The sequence below is a fragment of the Perognathus longimembris genome, chromosome 20 (assembly GCF_023159225.1).
Source record: "Perognathus longimembris pacificus isolate PPM17 chromosome 20, ASM2315922v1, whole genome shotgun sequence".
In the NCBI taxonomy this organism is placed as follows: domain Eukaryota; kingdom Metazoa; phylum Chordata; class Mammalia; order Rodentia; family Heteromyidae; genus Perognathus; species Perognathus longimembris.
In genome coordinates, this window is record NC_063180.1 from 21,575,086 (window position 1) to 21,595,754 (window position 20,669).

Below are 20,669 nucleotides of genomic sequence, written 5' to 3' on the forward strand. Positions count from 1 at the left end.
AGAATGCAACCAGAGGCAGCACTGCCCAGCTGCTGCCCATTTCTCCCGTGAGGCACACCCACCTGATAGTTTAAAGAATAACAAATGCAGCTATGGCTCCCAGGGTTAGGTCTGGCCTCTGCTGGGGTTTGCAGCCACCAGAGCATCTGCCTAACCACAGTGAAGGAAAGGGGCGTCATCAACCCAGCACAGGTGTGACCTAGGCTGGACACTGGGCTTGCAGAGAATGAGATCTGGGCGTGCCTTGTCAGCCTGTGCTATCAGTGGTCCTCAACCCTGCACTCTGGGAAAGAGTTGAGGTGTGTGTGAAGTGGTGTGTTAACTGACTGCAGGGGGTCAGGAGAGTGGAGGGAGGCCCAGGCCCAGAAGCGGAAGTTTCCCAGGCAGCCCCTGTGTGCATGGGGACTGCCCTGCTCACTTCCTGCCACAGTCCTCCCATCCTCTGGGTCCCTAGAGCCTCCTCTACCCCTGCTTCCCACAAAGAGGTCCAGCCCAGGGGCTCTCCTAACCCATCACGCACAGCGGTGGATGTGGAGTTCTTGCCTCTCTCTCAAGCCTCACACTGCCTGCCCCTCCCACCCCTCCGCAGGCATCTTCTCCATCCTAGGGTGAACAGATAAGTGGCAGTCTTCCAAGGATGGTGGGGGCAGCGGATGGGGGTCAGCAGGCTCCTCTACCCATCTCCACCAAACTCCACTCCAGGTAAACCTACGGGTCAGCCAAAGAAGCCAACACTACCAGACCTCAAGGACTGCAAGAAATCAGGAAAAGCTCAAAGTTCCAGTGCCCGCTAGGATCACCAGGCCTATCCTCTCTGAGTCTCTAAGTCTCCCCCACTTCTCAGAGACAGCCTGGAGCCAGAGAGCAGGGTGCCACTGTGGGCTGAGGGCAGCAGAGGTGAGCAGGAAAGAAAGACTCATGCAAAAGTGGTGGCTTTTATTTCCTTCTTGGGCCAGCAATGGCTTCCCACTGCTGGCTGACAGACCTGGACGCTTTGGGGGAGGAGCAGGCAGGGCAGAGGCAGGGGAGCCCTGTGGGCTCCAGACCAAGGTTTAACCTGAGAGGTTGGGGCTGAGGGAAGCCAGGGCATGGCCACCCCCGTGGAAAGAGCAAATAGGAGGTTACTAGTGCTCAGAGCTCAGCTGGGAGCAAATGAGAGCAAAAGCAACCAGCTGTGTTTCAGCTGGTCAGGAGGGCAGGCCGGATGCAGACCCCAAGCCCCCAGCAGCCCCTGCAGCAGAGGTCTGTATCCACGGTTCTGTCCAGCTGCTTCTAGTGGAGGACAACGCCCGTGAGGGGCTTAAATAGATGGGCAGGGGGCAGAGGAAGTAGCAAAATCAGAGGTGACTGTCCGGCCAGCAGGCCCCGCGCTGGGCCCCTGGTGGAGGGTGTGGAGCCCACACTGCTACCCACGTGGCCTGCAGACTCCCCTGGTGGGGGAGGGGAGGGCGGGTCCTGGCCCACCTCTCAGCGCAGGTGGGCGGTGCTTAGCGCAGGTCCTCCTCCTCGCCCTGGATGGTCTTCTTGATGCGAAGCAGCATGGTGGTGAGCCACTGGTCCAGCCTTGAGATGGAGTCGTACTCCTTCACCTGCGGGCACAGCAGCAGCCTGGCAGCGGCTCCCTCCCTGTCAGGCTTGGTCCCTGAGAAGGACACAAGCCAGACCTGACCAGCAGCCAGCTGCCTTTGTCTTGGCTATCCTGTCTTTATGGCTTAGAGAAAGAGGTTTCACCTTCCCTGGATAAGGAAAGATGGAAGGAGACCCAAGGGTGGCTGGAAAAGTTCGGTCCCTCTGGCCTGGGTGTGGGACCCTTCCTTGGGCCTGTCCTCAGGGCCCATGGGGTGGGATGGGGTTGGTCTCCCTCCACATTTATGGGCTTCAATTCCTGAGGCACCCAGGGAGAGATGTGTGGCAGACACTTCTAGAAAAGCACATTAGGACCGGAAAGGACTGAGCAACAAAGATTCAGGACATTGTAGGAAAGGGAGAGCTACCCCATAGGGCGGGGACCAGCTTGCCTAACATGGTATGAACCCCAAATGCTCACTCTGGAGGCAGTCTGAACCCCAAGGGGGCAAGGTGAGTCCCCGTCCCATCTCAGTTCCAATGCTGAGGGGCTGGGAATATGGCCTAGTGGCAAGAGTGCTTGACTCGTATACATGAAGCCCTAGGTTCGATTCCCAGGCACCCCATATATAGGAAACGGCCAGAAGTGATGCTGTGGCTCCAGTGGCAGAGTGCTAGCCTTGAGCAAAAAGAAGCCAGGGACAGTGCTCAGGCCCTAAGTTCAAGGCCCACGACTGGCAAAAATAAATAAATAAATAAATCATCAGTTCCAATGCTGACACCTACAAAATTCCTAGCATCTCTTGGGTCTAAGCAAGGAATCTAGGGATGACCAGCAGAAATCACAGCCACAGCTCAGAGGTAAGGAGAGAGTGGAATCTGTGGGTCAGCATGCGGGAGGAGGGCAGCCTCCCCAGGAGCTCCGTGTAGGCCTGGTCACCGGCATTGTCCACTCACCGACTCCGTGTAGCTGTCCACATTCTGTTCCTCATGGGCATCTAGCAACTTCTACAACCAAATAGCAGGCCAGGCAGGGTCAGGACCAGGCTGGCCTGGGTTAGACTCATGCACACATCATAGGGACAGAACCTGAAATGGGGGGGGTGCTTTCCCACAGAGATGGAGGGAAAGCAGGGCAGGACCCATGGTGGTATGGGTGCGAGACCCAGGCTCCCAGCCATGACTCAGGCCCATGGCTGCCCAGATGGTAAGAGGACGAAAAGAAGAGCAGTCAGCCCTCTGAGAATGAATGAACAAAGCTAAGAGCACAGGCACGCAGGTTCTCTGCCTGGTGGTCCCACCCTGACCCCTCTAGGATCGTGGCTCCAGCGCTCACCTTTACCAGCTTGCATTCCCGGGAATCGGAGAAGGCTGGGAACAGTTCCTCATACTTCTGGACAGCAAGCTGAGCAGCATGGAGGGAGGAAGGGGACAAGCTAATAAAGACAGGTCACACTGGAGAGCTGACCATCACAGTTTGGAGCCAGCCCAGGCAGGAAAGTCTGTGGGACTCTTATCTCCAATTAACTACCAGAAAAATGAAGTGGCGCTCTGGCTCAAAGTGGTACAGCTCGCTTGGAGCAAAAGAACTCAGGAACAGTACCAGGCCCAGAGTTCAAGCCCCATGACTGGAAACAAACATCAAACTCATAGCTGTACCCTTGGAGCCCACAGGGAAGAAAGGAGGCAGAGAGGGGAGGCCAGACTCCAGAAAGACTATATACACCACAGAGCCCTGTGGTTGGGCCAAGGAGTTGCAGCCATACCCCATGCGGACCCCAGCTCTGCCACTGCCTCTCCCCAGCACTGAGCCTGTCTTGCCAGCAAGCACTGAAGATGGGTAGGGTGCATGCACACACATGTGATAGTCACATGACCTGGGACTTGGTACCACAGCCATACACTGGGGTGACAGTGGGGGAAAGTGGAAAGAGCCTGGCACCATGTGAGCCAGCAGTTGGGAACCAACCAGTGAACCAGCCAGTGTTTCCTGCCCAAAAGCCAGGCCGAGGGAGCACAGCAAGCTGATGTGCGGTGATGGGGCTCACCTTGGCATTGAGCATGTCAATGCAGAAGTGGCAGAGAGCTGCCTTGAAGAAGTAGTCCTTGGCGCTGTACTTGAGGAGGGGGCTGTCCATGGCACTGGTCCCCACCTGTGCCAAGAGGAGTCAGCACTGGGAGTCAGCACAGCCGGACTAATGGCTAGGCACTGGTCCCTGTTGTTGGGACCTAATGGGCAGTCTGTGAGCCAGGGCACTGGCCTCTGGAGGCCACTAGTGGCAGTGACCAGGACGTGAGGAAAGCAGGGTGGGTGGAAGCTATAGGTGTCCAGGGACCTCCCAGCCACCCAAGATGGTGAAGACAAGTCACCTACTATCAACCCCATAGGAGGCTGGCACTCAGTGGGCAGATGGGTGGCAGCTGTGGGAACATGAGAGACAGTTCCCACCCCTTTCTCTCTGCTTGCCTCTCATGGCCAAGCCCAGCTCTCCCAACACAGGGAGGAGGCAACAGATGCTTCCTGTCACCCAATGGGGGACAAAGGACCCTGCTCTGCTACAATGGCTGATCTGCCCACTGCTAATGGACTGGTTGGGCAGTGGCTTCTCTTGGGCCTCAGCGGCTGCTATGAGAACACAGGCCACACCCAGGCCGGAAAGGTGCATCAGGTAGGGAAAGTAGCAGGACAGGGCCACTGGGAGGGAAGCAGGAAGAGGAATGGGGATCAGTGGCGGGTGGGGGGGGTGTACTGAGATGGCACCTGTTCATAGATGTCAATGGCCTTCTGGTACTGCTCCAGCTGAGCTGCGTAGCCCGCCACCTTCAGCAGACATTTGTTGGCTGAGCTGTGGGGAAGAGGGGGTGTGAGGCAGGGGGGTGGCAGGCCCTCCATCACCAAGGGTGGACAGGCAAGTGAGGGGCCTACCTGTTGGACTCCTCGCCTTTGTAATAGTCTGCAGACTGCTCATAGTGGGCGATCGCCTGAGGAGACACAAGCAGGCAGTGGGCACACACTGGGGAGGTGGGGGGTAGCCTTCTTCCTTCTCAGCCCTAGCCCTGCCCAGGATACAGAGGCCCCTGTGGCTAACTCCTGCCAGCACTGAGGTTACCAGTGGGCCCTGGGCAGAAGCCCCGGCACCAACACCCACTTACCTTCTCGATGTCCACCAGCTCCGTCTCATAGATCTCAGCAATGGAAGTGTGGTGCTTGGCTGCAATTGTGAATCGACCCTGGGGGACACAGGAGGCAGCTGTGGCAAGAGCCCCACCCCCACTCAGCCAGGCCTCCGCAGGGCTTGCGCAGGTAGGATAGGGAAGAAAGGAGTCCTGGCTGGCAAAGCCTACTGACTGGCTCCCTGCCTTGCCTAGCAGCTGCCCTGAGGGCTGGGCCTTCTCTGGGCTGAGATCCTGGCTTCCAGGAGGCGCTAACCATGGGACACCAGTGGGAAGGCCCAGCAACTGGTGTGTGCCAGACATATTCCTGCGGCTGGGATGTGTGCAAAGGAAAATGGAACAGAGTCCCAGGGACCAGAGGAGGACCCCTCAGCCCAGCCCAGCTCAGGTGATGCCATCCCCTGGGCTCTCAATTCCTGGTCTGCTCCTGAAGCAGGACAAGGAAGGTGCTGGAGAGAGGAGGATGAGATACAGCGGGAGCCAAGAGCCAATGCCTCTTACCATGTCGGTGTAGATTTCGATGGCTCTCATCAAACAATTAATGGCCTCTGGGGAGAGACAAAGGGGAGGGGCATGGGGGGATAGAGTGGGGGGGGGAGGGAGGGAGAGAGAGAGAGGTCATTTTAGAGGATGCAATGGATGGGAGGCGGCTGCAGGAGCTGGTGGGCACTGACAGGCACACAGCTAGCTGCAAGGATGAGACCCCAGCCCCAGGAAAGTGGGTGAGGTGGCTTTCTCTAGCACACTGGCACTCGTGGCGTTAGCTTCCCGAGGTCACCACCTTCCTGGTGGCTCCAGAGCCAACTCATCTGAGTGTTTCAAGCCAGACTCGCCAAAGCCCTGCTCTTCCATGACAGAGCTGCAGGCGTGGGGCGAGGTGACATCTGAGGTTGTGCAGGAGGCAGTGGGTTCTACCTGGGCTCGGCCACCATGGTTGCAGCCTCTGTCCCCGCTGGACCTGGATCTCTGATGGCGGGAGACAGGAGGCCCTGAGCTCCTGGGCCTCAGTGTGGATGCCCCACAGTCTTTTCTTCTCCCTGTCTCAGCTGGTGACCCCCCAACCTGCCTCTACCACCCACTGGTGCTTCAAATGGCAAGCTTCACCAAAAAAAGCCCAACAAGCTGGCTGGGAGGTCTGGGCGGTGGTGAGGAGGAAGAGGGCTGCCTTCGTTGTGCCAGCTCTCGCGAGAGAGAGCTTCAGGAAAAGCATCTTTTACTTTGACCAGTTATTTGGGGGAGAGTGAAGCATGAGTGGGAGGCATTTTCTAGCAGATAGAAATGAGCTCTCTGGGTGAGGATCTTTTTTAGACACCACCGCTTTCGTGCATTTCAGGGGGAGGGAAAAGTGGGGAGGCACAGGGCAAAGAGAAGAGGGCCTGCGCAGACCACAGGGCCTGGCTGAGTGACCTGGGCTCACCAGCATGAGGGTGCTCCCAGCTCTCAAGGAGCTCAAGGACACCACACTCCCCTGGGAGCCCCCTGGCAGGCTCTCAGCCTCAGGCAACGCTGTGCCTGGGCTTTCAGGGGGCCACAACCTCACCCAATGCACATGAAAAGAGCACCCCTCTGGGGGCCTGTGAGGTCTGTGCAGCTCTGAAAGGTCTCTGGGGACCTGGGGAAGATTTGGAGGAAGCACAGCCTTCAGTAAGGCTGTGAAGGTTGATAGCAGGAAACCTAAGAAAATAGGAAGAAACAGAAAGGGAGGCAGAGGAGATAGAAGAGTGGCCCCAGTGTGCGTGTGCACACACACAGTATAACAGAGCAGGTCCAGAAACATCCCATGAGCTAGCAGGCAGCTGGGCCTAAGCCTAGATTTGGGGAAATGGGCAGTGAAAGCACCCACTGAGGGCCCTAGAGCCCTGTCCAGCCTGGCCCCTGCAGCCTAAGTGGTGAAGCTTGCTTCCCAGTAGCGGCTGCCATCCTGTTGGCAGGGCTCTGGTCACTGGCAGCTGAGGAGAACATGGAGTCACCAGGCCATGCCCCATTGGTATTGGCTCCATTCTCTAGGATGAGCTGTCTTGGAAAGTGGCAGGCAGCCAGCTGACACCCTGGCTGGCTCTTGGACAAGCCTCGGACCCCCTCATTACTATAGGCCTCATCATAGCCTTCCACGATCCAGCCTGGCCCAGCTCCCCTTCCCACCAGCCCTGCTCCGCCCACCTGGGTCTCCCCCAGAGACCTGAATGGGGGCTGGGGAGGTTCAGGGCCAAGGCCCATGCTGCTCGCTCAGGCAGGAACTCTTTCTGGGCAGCTAGGAGCATTATAATAGGGTTAGAAGACACAAATATCTGGTATGTGGCAGGTGGCCGGGAATGGCAGTGCACAGTGGGGGAGGAGGGGCGTGGGGGGCCAAAGCCTAGGCTCCCAGGCATACCTATACACTTGCCCCCATCCATCAAGAAGGCTGGGGAAGGAGGGGGGGCAGGAGGTTGACACCATGAAGCTGGCAGTGTGGTGAGGAGCTGGAAACCCCTGACAGCCACAGCCATAACCGCCATGCCGCCTCTGCAGAGGGAGGTGCCAGCATGAGTGATGACTGCGGTGCGTGGAGCGGCTGTGGGAGGCCTCTGGGAGACCCTGGGAGGAGCTGGCAGGCGAGGCTGGCTGGGTCCAGCTGGGTGAGGAGGCCAGCTGGAGGAGGGGTGGCCAGGGCTGTCTGTCACTACACACTAGGTGCACAGTACACATCTGTACACATCACAGCAGGTCTGTGCTTCACCCCTGGAGGAACCAGATATTCCTCGACCCGAGACCCCAGATCGGCCCTGTTCATAAGGCAGTTTCACCCCCTTGCAAATGCCTTCCTGCACTGGCCACATCAGGATGCCATGAGGTCATGGGGCTGTCACCCCTCCCAGCTGAGTCCTGGAGCTCCTGATATACCAGGCTTTTCTCCCAGCAGCACTCTGCTTTGCTCCCCCATGGGGGCTCTCTCTGTCCCTGCCAATGCTGCCCCTCAAAGGCACAAAGGCTGCAAGCACATCGCAGCCAGGCCCTGCCTACGGGAAGTGCAGGGGTCTGCTAGAAGCAAACACCATGCCAGGCACACACCACACAGCCTGGCAGCTGCCACCCCAGAAACAAGTCCTTCCAGTCACTCTGGATGGAGCAGCTGAGCGTCACGGATGCCAGGCTCATCTCCAGGCGACCAGTTTCCCAGGGGAACAGCAGGGAGGGTTGAGGGGAGGACTCTCTGCAGACACAAACCCAGGGTCACTCTGGGTCATCCAGTCACCTGCTAGGGCCCAGTGTTACCAGCCAAGCACATTTAAGCCCCACCCCATCACCAAAGTGCCCCTCCCTGCCTTCATCAGACCAAAGCCCTATCAAGACTCGACTTAGGCCCACATCTGTGAGATGCCAGCTATAGAGGAGTGACTGGTCAGCCCGGGGATAGAGAAAAGCTATTTGGCATACACACAGATCAAATGTCTCACTGGGAGCTGCGGGCAGTCTGGCAGGACGGTTGGGTCTGTGGCAATCCCACCCATGTGAAATAGCTCCCCGAGGCCTCTGTCCTCTGCTGTCCTGTGAAAGGCATGCCTGTGTTCCAGGATCACCCATCTCCTTTTCAAAAGTCTTCACTTTCCAGTCCCCTGAGAGGGCTGTGACATTCATTCCATGGTCTGTTTTAAGGGTCTTTGCTTGCTAAAATTAAATGTTACCAACCTCTGTCTGGCAACACAGTCAAAAAACCCCCAATGTCGCCATGGCTGGGGATGCAGCTCAGTGGTACACTGATTGTTCCACACCACAGAAATGAGGAACAAGGGTCAAACTCCCACCCAGGATATCCAAAAGCCTGGGCCCAGGGCATCGAACTGGGGGACCAACCACTTTCTTGCTCTCCTTATCCCCACTAGGCTGCCTCCAGCATCTCATTTAAGGCTCTGTTCTTCATGTTCCCACTCATGTGGGGAAGACAGGTTAGGCTAATTTCCGCTCTTTCTCGGCAGCTATCCTACCTGGCTGGTCTCAGGACGCCCCCACTGCCTTCTGCATGTTAATTCTGACAACAGAACAGCTTTGCTGTTCCCTGGCAGGCGGTGGGTCTGCACTGTGACGCCCACTCCCAAATGCTCACAGGCTGGATGGGGACTGGGGAGTAAAGAGGGGAGCAGGTGCGGTGCCAGCAAAGGGAGTGGGGGGGCAGCTCTCAAGTGAAGGCTCACTTTGCCGATCACATATCAGCCACTGGAAAAACCCTGGGCTGCCTGACACCTGGGGCCGGTGTGGAAGATGGAGCTGCAGCTCAGAGTGTAGCCCATGACCCCCTTCCAGCCACCCATTCACCCTCACCTTGTGGGTCAGCTTTCTTGAAGGCGTTGCCAGCATCCACAAAGCTGGTGGCTGCATCGTGCTTGCTCTGGAGCTGGAGGTGCAGCTGGGCAGCCTGGCAGAAAGCATTCCCAGCAGCTAGAACACAGGAGCAGAGGGGTTCTGGCACCACGGTCCCCAAGACTTACTGCCCTAGATCTGAGGTTTGAGTGGACAGTGCTAGAGGTCACCTAACTCTCTATGGCAGGCAGGCAGCTGAGCCCCACAGAAAGAGAATATAGGTTCCTCAGCTAATGAGCTATAAAACGTCTTGGGGGAGAAGGCTGGGAGTGTGGCTTAGTGGTAGAGTGCTTGCCTAGCATGCATGAAGCCCTGGGTTCAATTCCTCAGCACCGCATACACAGAAAAAGCCCTAAGTGGTGCTGTGGCTCAAGTGGCAGAGTGCTAGCCTTGAGCAAAAAGAAGCCAGGGGCAGTGCTCAGGCCAAGTCCAAGCCCCAGGACTGGCAAAAAAAAAAAAAAGTGGTGCTGTGGCTCAAGTGGTAGAAGATCACCCTTGAGCAAAAGAAGCACCTAAGTTCTGAGTCCAAGCCCCAGAATTGGCAAAAAAAAAAAAGAGTTCATGTCCACATAGTGTCCATAGTGAGCCCTAGGCTCCCCAAGGGAGAGGAGGGGAGGGGACATGAGAGGAGGAAGAGGAAGGGGAGGGAGAGCTCTAGCAGAGAGCACTTACCACTCCAGTTTTTGGCCATTTTGAACATGTTTGCTGCCCTGGCGTAGATTTCACATGCTTCCTCTATTTTGGATGAGCCTCTGTGGGGGAGAAGAGAAGGGAAGAAAGACAAGGAGGCCCTTGAGGATGGTATCAAAAAGAAAGCACACGCTGTGCCCAGCAGCCTCAGAAATGTGTCACCCCACCCCCACCCCAGGTCCATTTCCCTGGAAGTCCCCCACCTCAGGCCTTCAAGTCACAGTCCCCCATGCCTGCAAACAAAGGCCCAGTCTGGGGTGGGCGGGCATCCTGACCCCAACCCAGCCCTGACAGCCTCCCCACTGCCTGTCTGTGTTGTGTGTGACCAGCAGGTCCCAAGCACTCTGCAAATCCCTTGTCCAAGAGGCTGCAAAGCATTGTGGGAACCAGGCCAGCTGTAGACACCTCGCTGCTTCCCCAGTGTCTTATTAATTTTGTGCCTTGCACAGTGCCTTTGTTCTGCCACCTCAGGATGGTGTCAGTACAGTTCGGAGTAGAGCAGATACAGCGGAATACAGCCATAACCAGAAATACTACGTAAGGAGAAAAGTGTCACTGTAAGATATAAATATAAAATGCTTTCCATTTGAGTAAAAAGAGAATGAGAAGAATAGAATCATACATGTTTATATAAACAGAATCTTTCTGGGCAGATACACACAAACTTAGTAACAGCATTTTTCTTAAGGTGGAGTCTGCAGGACTGGGGCCAGGTGTAGGAGGCAGATTTAGTCATTGTACACCCTCACTTCCACTGTTTGTGCTTTAAAACCATGTGCACATTTTATCTATTCAAAGAAAAATATCTAGATTTTAATATTAGAACTTATGTTTGATCGCACTGTCAAGCAATGAATTCTATTTCTAACCATTCATCCTAAAAAGAAAAATCAGAAAAGTTACAAAGACGTTCAGCACAATAGTCATTCAGCTTGCTTGTTCATGGCTGGTGTTCTACCACTTGAGCCACACCTCCAGCCTGGCTTTTTACTGGCTAGCTGCAGATGGAATATCACAGGTTTTTCTGCTTGGACTGGCTTAGCGCCTTGATCCTCTGGATCTCAGCCTCTGGCACAGATGGGATTACAGATGGGAGCCAGTGGTGCCTGAGTAACTATGATTACAGATGTGAGTCAGCGGTGCCTGGGCAGCACAGCATTATTTGGAGCACAAGTAATGTGTACTTCCCAGGGAAGTGGCCCTGAACACTATGCCCCCCTACACTCACCCTGGGGCGCTCTAGCCCTAGCCCAGCCAACCAGCTGGTTATTTAGAGCCCACTCTGGGCCACGGAGAAGGAAGGAATGTTCACAGTTTCCACCATAAATTAGGTGGGGCCTGTGGACCTGGTTGTAGAACATCTCAGGGTTTCTGGAATGTCCTCTAAAATAGACACATTCACAGACTTTAATCATAGGCCTGCCCACCCCACAGATCCTAACTCCTAACTCATCTTTCCCTTTTCTGTGGGTGCCACATAGCCCTATCCAGCCAGGGCTGCCCTCTTGAATGTGTTCAGGCTCTGACAGCAGAAATGGCTGGATCCAAAGAGTAAGCCCCAGGCAGGTTTGCTCCACTCAATTCGACACAGAAGATTAGACACAACACAACAGCTTTTCAGCCTAGGCTGAAATTCTCTGATCCCAGGCTAAGCTGGCCAACCCTGTGCCTGGTCAACAGTTCTGACTATAAGGTGGAAAAGCCAGGGGATTAGCTCCTGCTCCGCCCCCAGGCTGCCTCCCTGGTCCTTGAGGCCCCTGAACATGCTGGTCCTAGCATTGCCTTGAGAGGACACAGACAATCTGAGGCCTGATCTAGAGAAAGACACCCCACCCTAAAGGAAGACCCCAAAAGAGGAAGGGGAACCTACATAGCTTTAGCTGGCGATTTATAAAAAAGCCATCTACCCATACAGACATGGGTGTACCAGGGGCAAAGACTGAAACATCTGAGATGGCAGTAAATAGATGAGAAGTCCTGGCTGGCTCAACAAGCCCTCTCATAGGCACTACATTGCAGGTGTGTGTGTGTGTGTGTGTGAAGGTGTGTAGGTGTGGGGGTATATGTGGGGCTGGGGTGCTGATGAGGGCAGGAGCTTGGAGTCACCCATGCAGACATCAAGGGGTGCTCCAGGCGGGGAGTAGTCACAGAAAAGGCAGAGTTAGAAGCAGACTTGGAGTTCAAGGAAGAGAAATGGCCCAGGATGGTGGCTGTGCATGGAGCAGCAGGCAGGAATGAAGAAGCCCTGGCTCCGGGCCTCTAGCCAGGTGGTGGAGGGTGGCTGGCTCTTCATGGCTTACATCAGGCTTCTGATTCTGGGTTGGGTGGGCTCCGGCCACCCATCTTAGGGCTCTGGAGAAGCTCACTGGGCTCCTCAGGAAGGACCTGGGTGGTGTAGCACAGGTGACAGTTGACAGTGTTTGTCAGTCCCTCCTGCACTGACCTCCTCCAAGCTGCCTCCACTGCACTCTTCATCATCCTCTCCCCCCAGCTTGCTGGGAATAGAGCAAACTGGTTTGGGCCGGCCTGGTGCAGGGCTGTCTATAATTACCCCAGTTTTGCTCTCTCCCCCTCCCAACGCGGAGGAAGCAGTCTCAGGACTTGCAGGCAGAGCCAGCAGCCCCCAGCAAATGCCATATGGAGGGCTGCACGCTGCCAGGAGGGCCCAGGTGCAGGCAGGACCAGGCCAAGGGCTTTGTGCAGGGCAGGCTCGGTCCCTAGTGCATGGATTCTGCTCAGCTAATTCATTGGTGAGGCCAGAGGCAAAGGAAGCTGACTGGCATGGACCCCCGCCCAGACCCACGGAGTAGCACCAGCAGCAGAAGGCGTAGGAGAAAAGCAAAGTCTGGGTGGTGAGGATCATCACCTTTCCCCCTTTTCCGCCTCCTCTGCCTCCTGATTCAAACCCTGCCAGGCTGTGTGTGTCCATCTCCCCGTATTGCTGACCCTAGTAACAATGATGAAAGAATAAAGATCACATGCCACATGCCCAGCTCTAAGGCGGCCCAGATATCTCCTCTGGCTTGCCTTTACTAGAAAGAACAGGGTAGAAGAGCCTGATGGTGCCTAGAAACCTGGAAAGAACCCCTGGTGTGCTCTGCTAACTATGGGAACTTGGGCTAGTAATCCTGAGCCTGCCTCTCCATGAGGGAGCACTGGTAGCTCATGCCTGTAATCCAACTACTCAGGAGACTGAGATCTGAAGATCATAGTTTGAAGCCAGCCCAGGTAGGAGAGTCCATTCGGCTCTTACCTCCATTAAACCACCAAAAAGCCAGAAGTGGTGCTGTGGCTCAAGTGGCACAGTGCTAGCCTTGAGCAAAAGAAGTTCAACGTCAGCGCCTAGGCCCTAAGTTCAAGCTCCAGGACTGGCACAAAACAAAACAAAATGAAACAATGGGCTGTGAGTAAGCAATCAAGTGAGTATGAGGAGAAGGACGATAATTGTTAAGAAGGAGGAAGCCTCATGCCACGGGTGCCAGACACCCAACATGGGACTCTAATGTTGTTGGTGGAGGTGGGAAAGCAGCAAAGAAGCCAGGCAGGCCTGGATTCAGCACCAGCCCACCAAGAGCCACCTCATATTTCCTCCTTTGTCTCTAGGGAAGGGACCCAACACATTCCAGGCTCTCTCACAGCCAGCGTCAGAGTGGCTGTCATAGGGCAGGTGTAGTTCAATGACTGTCACAGACAGGCTGATGCAGGAATGTCCGCCTATGTCAGGCCTCCACCTCTGGGTTGGTTAAGTGCTATCCCCTGGAATCCTGGCTCTCCCACAGCCCTGCCCTTTCCCTCAGGATGCAGAGCGTACAGTCAGCCCTGTATCCTGTGCTTCTGCATCCAACTACAGGTCAAAAACCTGTTCCTGTACAGACTTCTGTCATTATTCCTGGACAGTACAGTATAACAAGTATTTCCAGATCATTTACATTGTATGAGGCATTATAAGTAAACCAGAGATGATTCAAAGTATACAGGAAACAGATGGTTTATGCAAACACCATGCCATCTTCTACATGGGAGTGGGAAGCTGGGAACCAGTCCCTCAAGGATGCAGAGGAACTGTATGTATTTGTGGGCCCACTGCCCCTTTAGACTGTGAGCTGAGTGGCAGAGCTCAGAGCTGCCGCCAGCCTAGCAGGCCTTGGGTTTCCCTCTGCTGCGCCTCTCTTCCCTCACAGGTTCACCCCATCTGAGCCCAAATGAGCATTCTTTATCCTTAAGGGATGTTTGGAAAGACCCTGGCCCCATTGTCTCCTGGGGAGCCTCAAAGAGACAAAGTTTTCAGTTGTGGATCCTGGCAGCCAGCAGGATGCTGTGGTTTACCCTGGCATCCACTGGAAAGAGCGCGGAGCCTTCTGCAGGTGGGAGGGCTTCTGGCTCAGCTATGGCCGCCTTCCCCACTCCAAGGCATTCTTCCACTTGCAAAAGCAGGACCTCCAGGGCTTTGGATGCCTACAGATGGTTCAAGCAGGAGCTGAATTGTCACCATCTAATCCTTACTGAGGATTAGTTGATTTAAACAGTTGCATAGAGAACATCGTGCCACCACCATGCTTCCAGGCCCTCCAGCAGTTGGCTCACACTGTGCTGTTGTTCCATTTACGACAACTAGGCATTGTTCCATTTATGACAACTAGGCAAGCATGACAGAGAGCTCCAGTTCTCTATACAAGGTGGGATCCAGGAGGAAAGGCTTAAGATTAGATTTGTTTTAGGGGAGATAGTGGGGAGTCATTAGGGATGGAGAAGAGCCCAACAGGAGCAGGAAGGGGGGAAAGGGCCCTGGATATCCTTTACCCTGGTTCTGCTATCTTGCTGTGCTTCTGGAGCAGAACTCTGTCCTGCTCCTTGATTGCCCCACTCCAGGCCACAAGGCGCTATAGGAAAGGGCTGCAAAGCCCCCTAGCTTCCATAGCCTGGGAAGTGTGGTCTGAGCAGACACCACCCTAGGAAGAGCTCTACATGGCCCACAGAATGTGAGCAACAGCTCCAGGATTTGGGAAGCTGAGGCTTCCAAAGGCAGAAGAGGCAGAGACCAGCTGAGACCAGCCGTCACCCAGCTAAGGCCAGTTGTCAAATGTTTACCTGGGAAACCCCAGCTCCAGGGGGAGGAGGTACTGGGAGCAAACATTCTGCCTGTTAAGCAAGTTCTCTCCAGCTGATCTCTAGATATGCCCAGCCCAGCCCTCACACTGGGCTCCTGCCAGCCAGGCCCACGCACCCCCTCAGAGCACCTTTTTAACTCTGCTCAGAGGTGGAGAGGACCGCTACACAGTGGCGGTGCCTCAAAACACTTGGGTTTTTCCACATCCTTCCTTCAATGAAGGGCCCCCAAATGGGGCTCAGCCTTAGAAACAAATGACACTGGTGGCTTAGCCTGATGGCAAAGCCAGAGGACTTTGGAACAAGCCAGGGTCTGAAATTGCCTCTCCTACTTCCTGTGGTGCTGGGCAAATAAATCAACTTCTCTAAGCCCTGCTTTATCCTTTATCCAAAGCCACAGGGATTTTGTGTGGACTAAATAAGAGAAAACAGGTTAAGTGCCAGAACCAAACCTGGACACCCAAGGCCAACATTACCTACAAGATCCATTTTCTCTGCAACAGCCCTCGGCATCACTGTCCCCGCATCACTACAGCAATCCTTCCCAAAGGGCAAACAGGAACCCTCTGGGACGCCCCACTATACTCCTCAGGCTTGCCAGTTTCTCAAGTCCAAGTCAGCGCTTCTGGCCTCATCTCCCACTCTGCCATGTTAATGTTACAATCAAATGTGAACTATAACATTAAACCTTCACAGGGCGCTCTTCATACATCTAGGCCCCCTCCTCAAACTGTCCCCACTACAGCACCCCAAGACTAAGGTTTCTCCTCTGGGACATCATCCTGGGTCCTCAGTCCTCTTGGGCAGAAGCTATCTTCACAGCAGACCTCTGTCTATTCTATACCCACCCTGCTCCCTTAGTGTGGCTCAGGATTTATCTGTGCCAAAAGTGTAATTCCCCAACCGTCCCATCCCATTCTGTTCCGCGCCCCCTCCCAGGAGTCCATGCAGCTTCCTCTCAGCCTGGCAACTTCACATGGATGACACCACCTAGTCCTTCCTTACATCTGTCAGTTCTGTTTTATTGGCACTTGGAAGTGCTAATCTTGCCTTCCCATTAAATGACAAGTGGCTCTGGAGCTAACACAACTGTACACTAATCTCTGGGTCAAAGGGACCAGACACCAAGAGGCACCAGGAAAACTACTGCTGAAAGCTGAGCTCTTGGCCCCACCTCCCAACACTGCACCTGAACTTTTCCCTTCGTGAAGAAGGAAGAAAAACACATACTCTCCCTTCTATCCTCAGCCTCTAGAATAAAACATTCCTGTTAATCAACACAGCCCATCAGATTCATCAGACCCGGATGTTTCATTACACCAAGCAATCCATCTACATTCTACAAATTATTCTGCTAAACATTACTCAACTTCAAATAACAAGGGATGGGTCAGTAGGATGTGGTGGCACATGCTTAGGAAGTTCCTTGGGAGTTTGGGGCAGGAGTTCCAGGCCAGCCTGGGCTACATAGCAAGACCCTGGCTCACAATGACAACAAACAAAACCAAACCAGGAGGTAGCTCCAGCTGGTCTCCTGGGTCCCCTTCATTTCTCATTAACCTCTGCCAGGCTCCTAACAGAGGCTTTTCCAAGTCCCAGGCCTTCCCAGGCAGGCCCTTCCTTCCCTGCTTTCTGGCTAGCTCTTCTGCTCCCACTGTCTTCCCATCTCGGCCTGAGGCTCCTAACTCAGTGCCCTATTCTGGTGCCCCTCTCTCTGAGCACAGATCCTCTCTACCAGGCCTCTTCCTGACACTTTTCAGGCCCCTCCCTCAACCTGATCTCCTAACCCTACCACTTCCCCAGGATGCAGAGCCTTTCCCATTCCCTTTCAGCTCCTCAGGCTTCCCAATCTCTTCCTCTTGTCTCCATCCAGACCTAACACTCCAAATGTCCAAATTTTTTCTGGTGACAATACCAAAAGTTTAACCCACAGCAGGCCCAGTTCTAAGCATTTCAAACATATTTGATGCAAGGTAAAAGTTTTACCATGCCCAGCATGAAGACGTGGAAGAGCCACATCTCTAACTTGGGCTTTACGCTCTTAACTACAGAGCTTCCTCACATAAACTTTTGTTAACACGTAGGTGTTAGTTCTGTCTCCCAATCCCTATCAGTATCATCTGAAAATCATCCGAGATGCCCTAGACTGGAGGACCACAGGGCGGGCCTCCAATCCCCCCACGGATTCAGCCTCTCAAATGCCTTGTCTTCCTTCCCCCCCACCCCATCTTAACCCCTCAGCCCAGGTCTCCTCTGTCTGCCTCCTTCACCCAGCGTCCTCCGCTCAGGGTCTCCTTAAGCTAGTCACTGGTAGTTTGCACCACCCTCGTCCAGGCACCTAAGTTCCATCCTCAGCCTTAGTCGATTCCTTCCCCTGTCACCTCGACCACCCAGAGTCCACACAAATCCACTGCCAAGTGGATCCACTGCCAATCCATCCTTCCAGCCGATTGCCTCGTATGCCAAAAACTTTGGACCCAGCCGAGTCTCCGGGCTCCCTCTTTCCCCTCGGGCGGCCTCGTCAAGGCCGCAGTGTGATTCCCCAGGCCTGGGTCACCCCCGAACGGTCTCCAGCCTCAAGATGGTGTCTCCCAGGCCTGTGTGTCTTCTATTCCGGTCCTTGACCGTCTTCAAGCCGAGGCTGCTGGCGTTCGGACCCTGGGACCCCTTCAGGCAGCCTCACCGCGGTCCTCTCAGCCCGAAGGCCCGAGGCCTAGCCCGCGGCCTCAGCCACGATTGCCGCAATCTCTCGGCCCAGCTCCCGGCAGACCCCCGCTCGGTTCCTACCCGAAGAGGCCGGAGAAGAAGGACTGAGAGTTCTTCACTTTGCGCTCCGCCTCGGCCAGCAGCGCCATTGCCTCTGCCTCCTTCCCGGAGTTGTCCATGACGACCGCAAAGGTTCTCACAAACTGCCGGTCCCGGTCCCGGGAAGGACTCCGCCGAAGCCGGCGGCGTACACGGAACCGGAGCGCTCAGGGAGTTGCGTTGACGTCGTTCTGGCGCGCGCCGCCTGCGGCCCGGCACCACCTGACTGGCATCAGCCAACCAGGGGCTCCGAGGTGCGGCGAGTGCCGCCGAGGGCCACGCCCCTACTGCCGCCGCACACAGCCCAGTGACTCCGGCCTTCCAATCAGCGCTCGGAAGTTTAAACGCATGCGCAGACGCAAGCGTACGGTGTCAGCTCGCTTCCCAATCCCGCATAAGGCACCCTCCACGTGATGCCATAGGAGCCAATAGCAGGGCTCCGCCGCCAAGACCCCGCCCACAGTGCTAACTCTGATTCTCTCCCACCAATCAATCACCAGGAACCCTCGCTCGGCACACCCCGCCCTGCGGAATCTAGGCTCTTATCAGCTGACTTCGATGCTCACATGACAGGTTCCCGCGCCAGCGCGTTTGTGACAGTTCTGCCGTTGAGTCCTGTCTTTCTGTCTCCTCGCATTATATCATGTCATTCTTTTCTATTTAGAAAGCCCTCTGTGATTTAAAAAAACAAAACAATTCTACTACTTGCACTTTCTGCCGATCAGTGCTCAAGCTGGCTTGGGAAGGGCAATGAAGTTGTTGAAAGAAAAAAAGCAGAGATTCGCTAAATATTAAATTGTCAGAGCCAGGGTGCGGGTGGCTCACGCCTGTAATCCTAACTACTCAGAAGGCTGATATCTAAGGATGGTAGTTAGAAATCATCCCAGGAAGGAACGTCCCTGAGACCCAAAAGCTGGAAGTGGAGCTGTAGCTCCACTAGCCCAGGAACAGCACTTAGGTCCTGAGTTCTCAAGCCCCAGGATAGGCACAAAAAAAAGAGTTAGGTTCCAGAGCTAGGTGCCAAGATCTTCATTTTTAATACCATTTTCCAGTCAATGGAACCAGGGTTCCTTGGAGAAATGTCTGGGTCTACAATTGGACAAGACATTATACAAGATGGGTCTGGAGCATCCTTCAGAAAGGGAGAGTCTGTAATACTCTGTCGAGAAGAGGGGGGGAGGGAGAGAGGGAGGGAGGGGGAGGGAGAGAGAAAGGGAGGGAGGGAGGAAGGGAGGGAGAGGAGAGGGAGGGGAGACCCTAACTAAAGCAATAAAGGTCAAGAGGTGTGGCTCAAGTGATAGACTACCTGCTTAATGACTGTAAGGCCCTGAGTTCAAACTCTAATACTACTCCTTGCCTCTCAAAAAAAAGGTAGGGTATAATTCCCCATACATTCAGTGTGGACCTGCACAGGGAGGCTTATGTTCCTGGTGAGACCTGACATTGTCAGCCAGGCAACTGAGGTTAACATCAACAATGGTAAGTCATGCTGATAGTGTGTATCTTTAGTAACATGATTGAAATGGCACTTTGGCCGTTTTCCTCTCAACTCTTGAGGCCCATTCTACACCATACCTGGCCAAAAACTCCTCAAAACCATTAAGTCATCAAACAAGGGAAGTCTGAGAAACCATCACCACTGTTATCACAGGAACCTAAGGGAACAGAGTTGCTAAATGTAATATAGTATCCTGGATGAGACTTTGGCATAAAGAACACTGGGTAGAAATGAAAGCAATCTAAACAAACTATGGACTTTATTAAAAATGCTGTGCTGATACTCCAGTTCCCTAATTGTAACAAACATATCATACTAATGGATGATGTTAATAATAGGGGAAAGCAGGTGTACTGTATAGAGGAATTTTTGGTAGTCTTTGCAAAATTTGTATAAATCTACAGCTATTCTAAAAGGCTCCTTTTGTTTTCTGGAGGGGCTTGGGTCATACATTTATGCACTCTACCATGGAGCCGCATCCCAACCCTAAAAAGGCTTCTTCACCTAAAATCAAGTTCTAAGGCCTCACTTCCAGATGTAAGCAGCAGCTATGTGAGGAAAAAGCCTTGCTTTCAGCTCTCCTGCAGCACTGCTGCCACGATGGGAACAGTGTCTAACAGGTGCCTTTCACATTTTACACTGAACGACTGCCTGAAGGCAAGTGCCAGGCTCTCTTCGTGACTCCAGGGCAGGCACAGGGGCTCACTTCTGGGCTTTAGTGGAGGCTGTGTGCTTGGAAGCCTCTGTGGAGCTGACAGGCTGGGGAGTCAGAAGACAGCTGCTCAAGAACTCAATTTAATATGATTTACAAGTAGACACGTACAAAACACACCTAACAATGTACAAGTCCCTGTGAGACAATGGATGGACCCAGAATGCAGAGCCCCTTGCTATGGGGAGGAGCCAAACTGCTGGCGATCTCAGTTTTCATCCACTGATTCTCCACACCTCAGCCTCATCCAACAGACCAAACCCACACCAGCAGCTAAGATTGAAGAGCCTTTGCCCCACCCCACCAGGCCTCCCAGCTCTAGGCAATATGGGATTGAAAGGAGTAGGTGACTATTAACCTGCAGAGCATTAGCTTCTGGTCCCAGCAGAGGGACTCCAGAGCTGTCCAGTGACATCTCTGCCTGTGCACAGCCAAATGTGCCAGCGAAAATTGCTAAGAGGAATAGGGTAGGTAGGGGTGGCAAAGGGGGGGGGGGAGAACACCCTGAAAAGACCCAGGGAGGCAGGACAGGGCTGGAGCCCCCCAGAGTAGCTGCCAGCAGGGAGTCACCACTGCAGAGGGCCAATGTCAGCTGCCAGCTCCTCCTCCTCCTCTTCCTCTTCCTCCTTCAATGGAAAGGGTTTGACAGGCCACTTGACTCTGACAACGGGCTCCACGTGTTCCTGAAGGCGATGCCGCTTCATGTGGGCATTCCGACTCTTGATCTTGTCGAACACCCTGTTGAACCAGAGGACATGGGTCATAGCAGGAAGGAGGAGG

At 54.4% G+C, this 20,669-nt stretch overlaps 2 protein-coding genes across 5 annotated transcripts in view; both read right to left on the reverse strand.

Moving 5' to 3' along the window:
• Positions 1-916: 916 nt before the first annotated feature.
• On the reverse strand, positions 917-17,890 carry Napa (NSF attachment protein alpha). Its single transcript, XM_048368594.1, has 11 exons — positions 17,662-17,890; positions 9,751-9,830; positions 9,040-9,156; positions 5,242-5,288; positions 4,720-4,797; positions 4,493-4,548; positions 4,328-4,412; positions 3,615-3,719; positions 2,903-2,971; positions 2,524-2,574; positions 917-1,589 (listed from the first exon to the last, which is right to left on the reverse strand). Exons 1-11 carry the CDS (start codon positions 17,757-17,759, stop codon positions 1,488-1,490), a joined length of 888 nt encoding a protein of 295 aa, XP_048224551.1. The 5' UTR covers positions 17,760-17,890; the 3' UTR covers positions 917-1,487.
• Positions 17,891-19,458: 1,568 nt separating this feature from the next.
• The window catches only part of Znf541 (zinc finger protein 541), a 32,677-nt gene continuing 31,466 nt past the window's right edge, over positions 19,459-20,669 (reverse strand). For all 4 annotated transcript variants that reach the window (XM_048368593.1, XM_048368592.1, XM_048368590.1 and 1 more), the window contains one exon: positions 19,459-20,627. In XM_048368593.1, coding sequence (XP_048224550.1) covers positions 20,478-20,627 — 150 coding nt within the window. In that variant the 3' untranslated portion in view covers positions 19,459-20,477. The remainder of the gene's footprint in view (positions 20,628-20,669) is intronic.

Excerpts from the sequence above, each read along its gene's own strand:
- Napa (XM_048368594.1), bottom strand. The coding sequence starts at position 17,759 with ATGGACAACTCCGGGAAGGAGGCAGAGGCAATGGCGCTGCTGGCCGAG. Across the intron at positions 4,413-4,492 it reads AAAGGCGAGGAGTCCAACAG|CTCAGCCAACAAATGTCTGC; the intron begins GTAGGCCCCTCA and ends TCTTCCCCACAG. Across the intron at positions 2,972-3,614 it reads TTGACATGCTCAATGCCAAG|CTTGCTGTCCAGAAGTATGA; the intron begins GTGAGCCCCATC and ends CATGCTGCTCAG.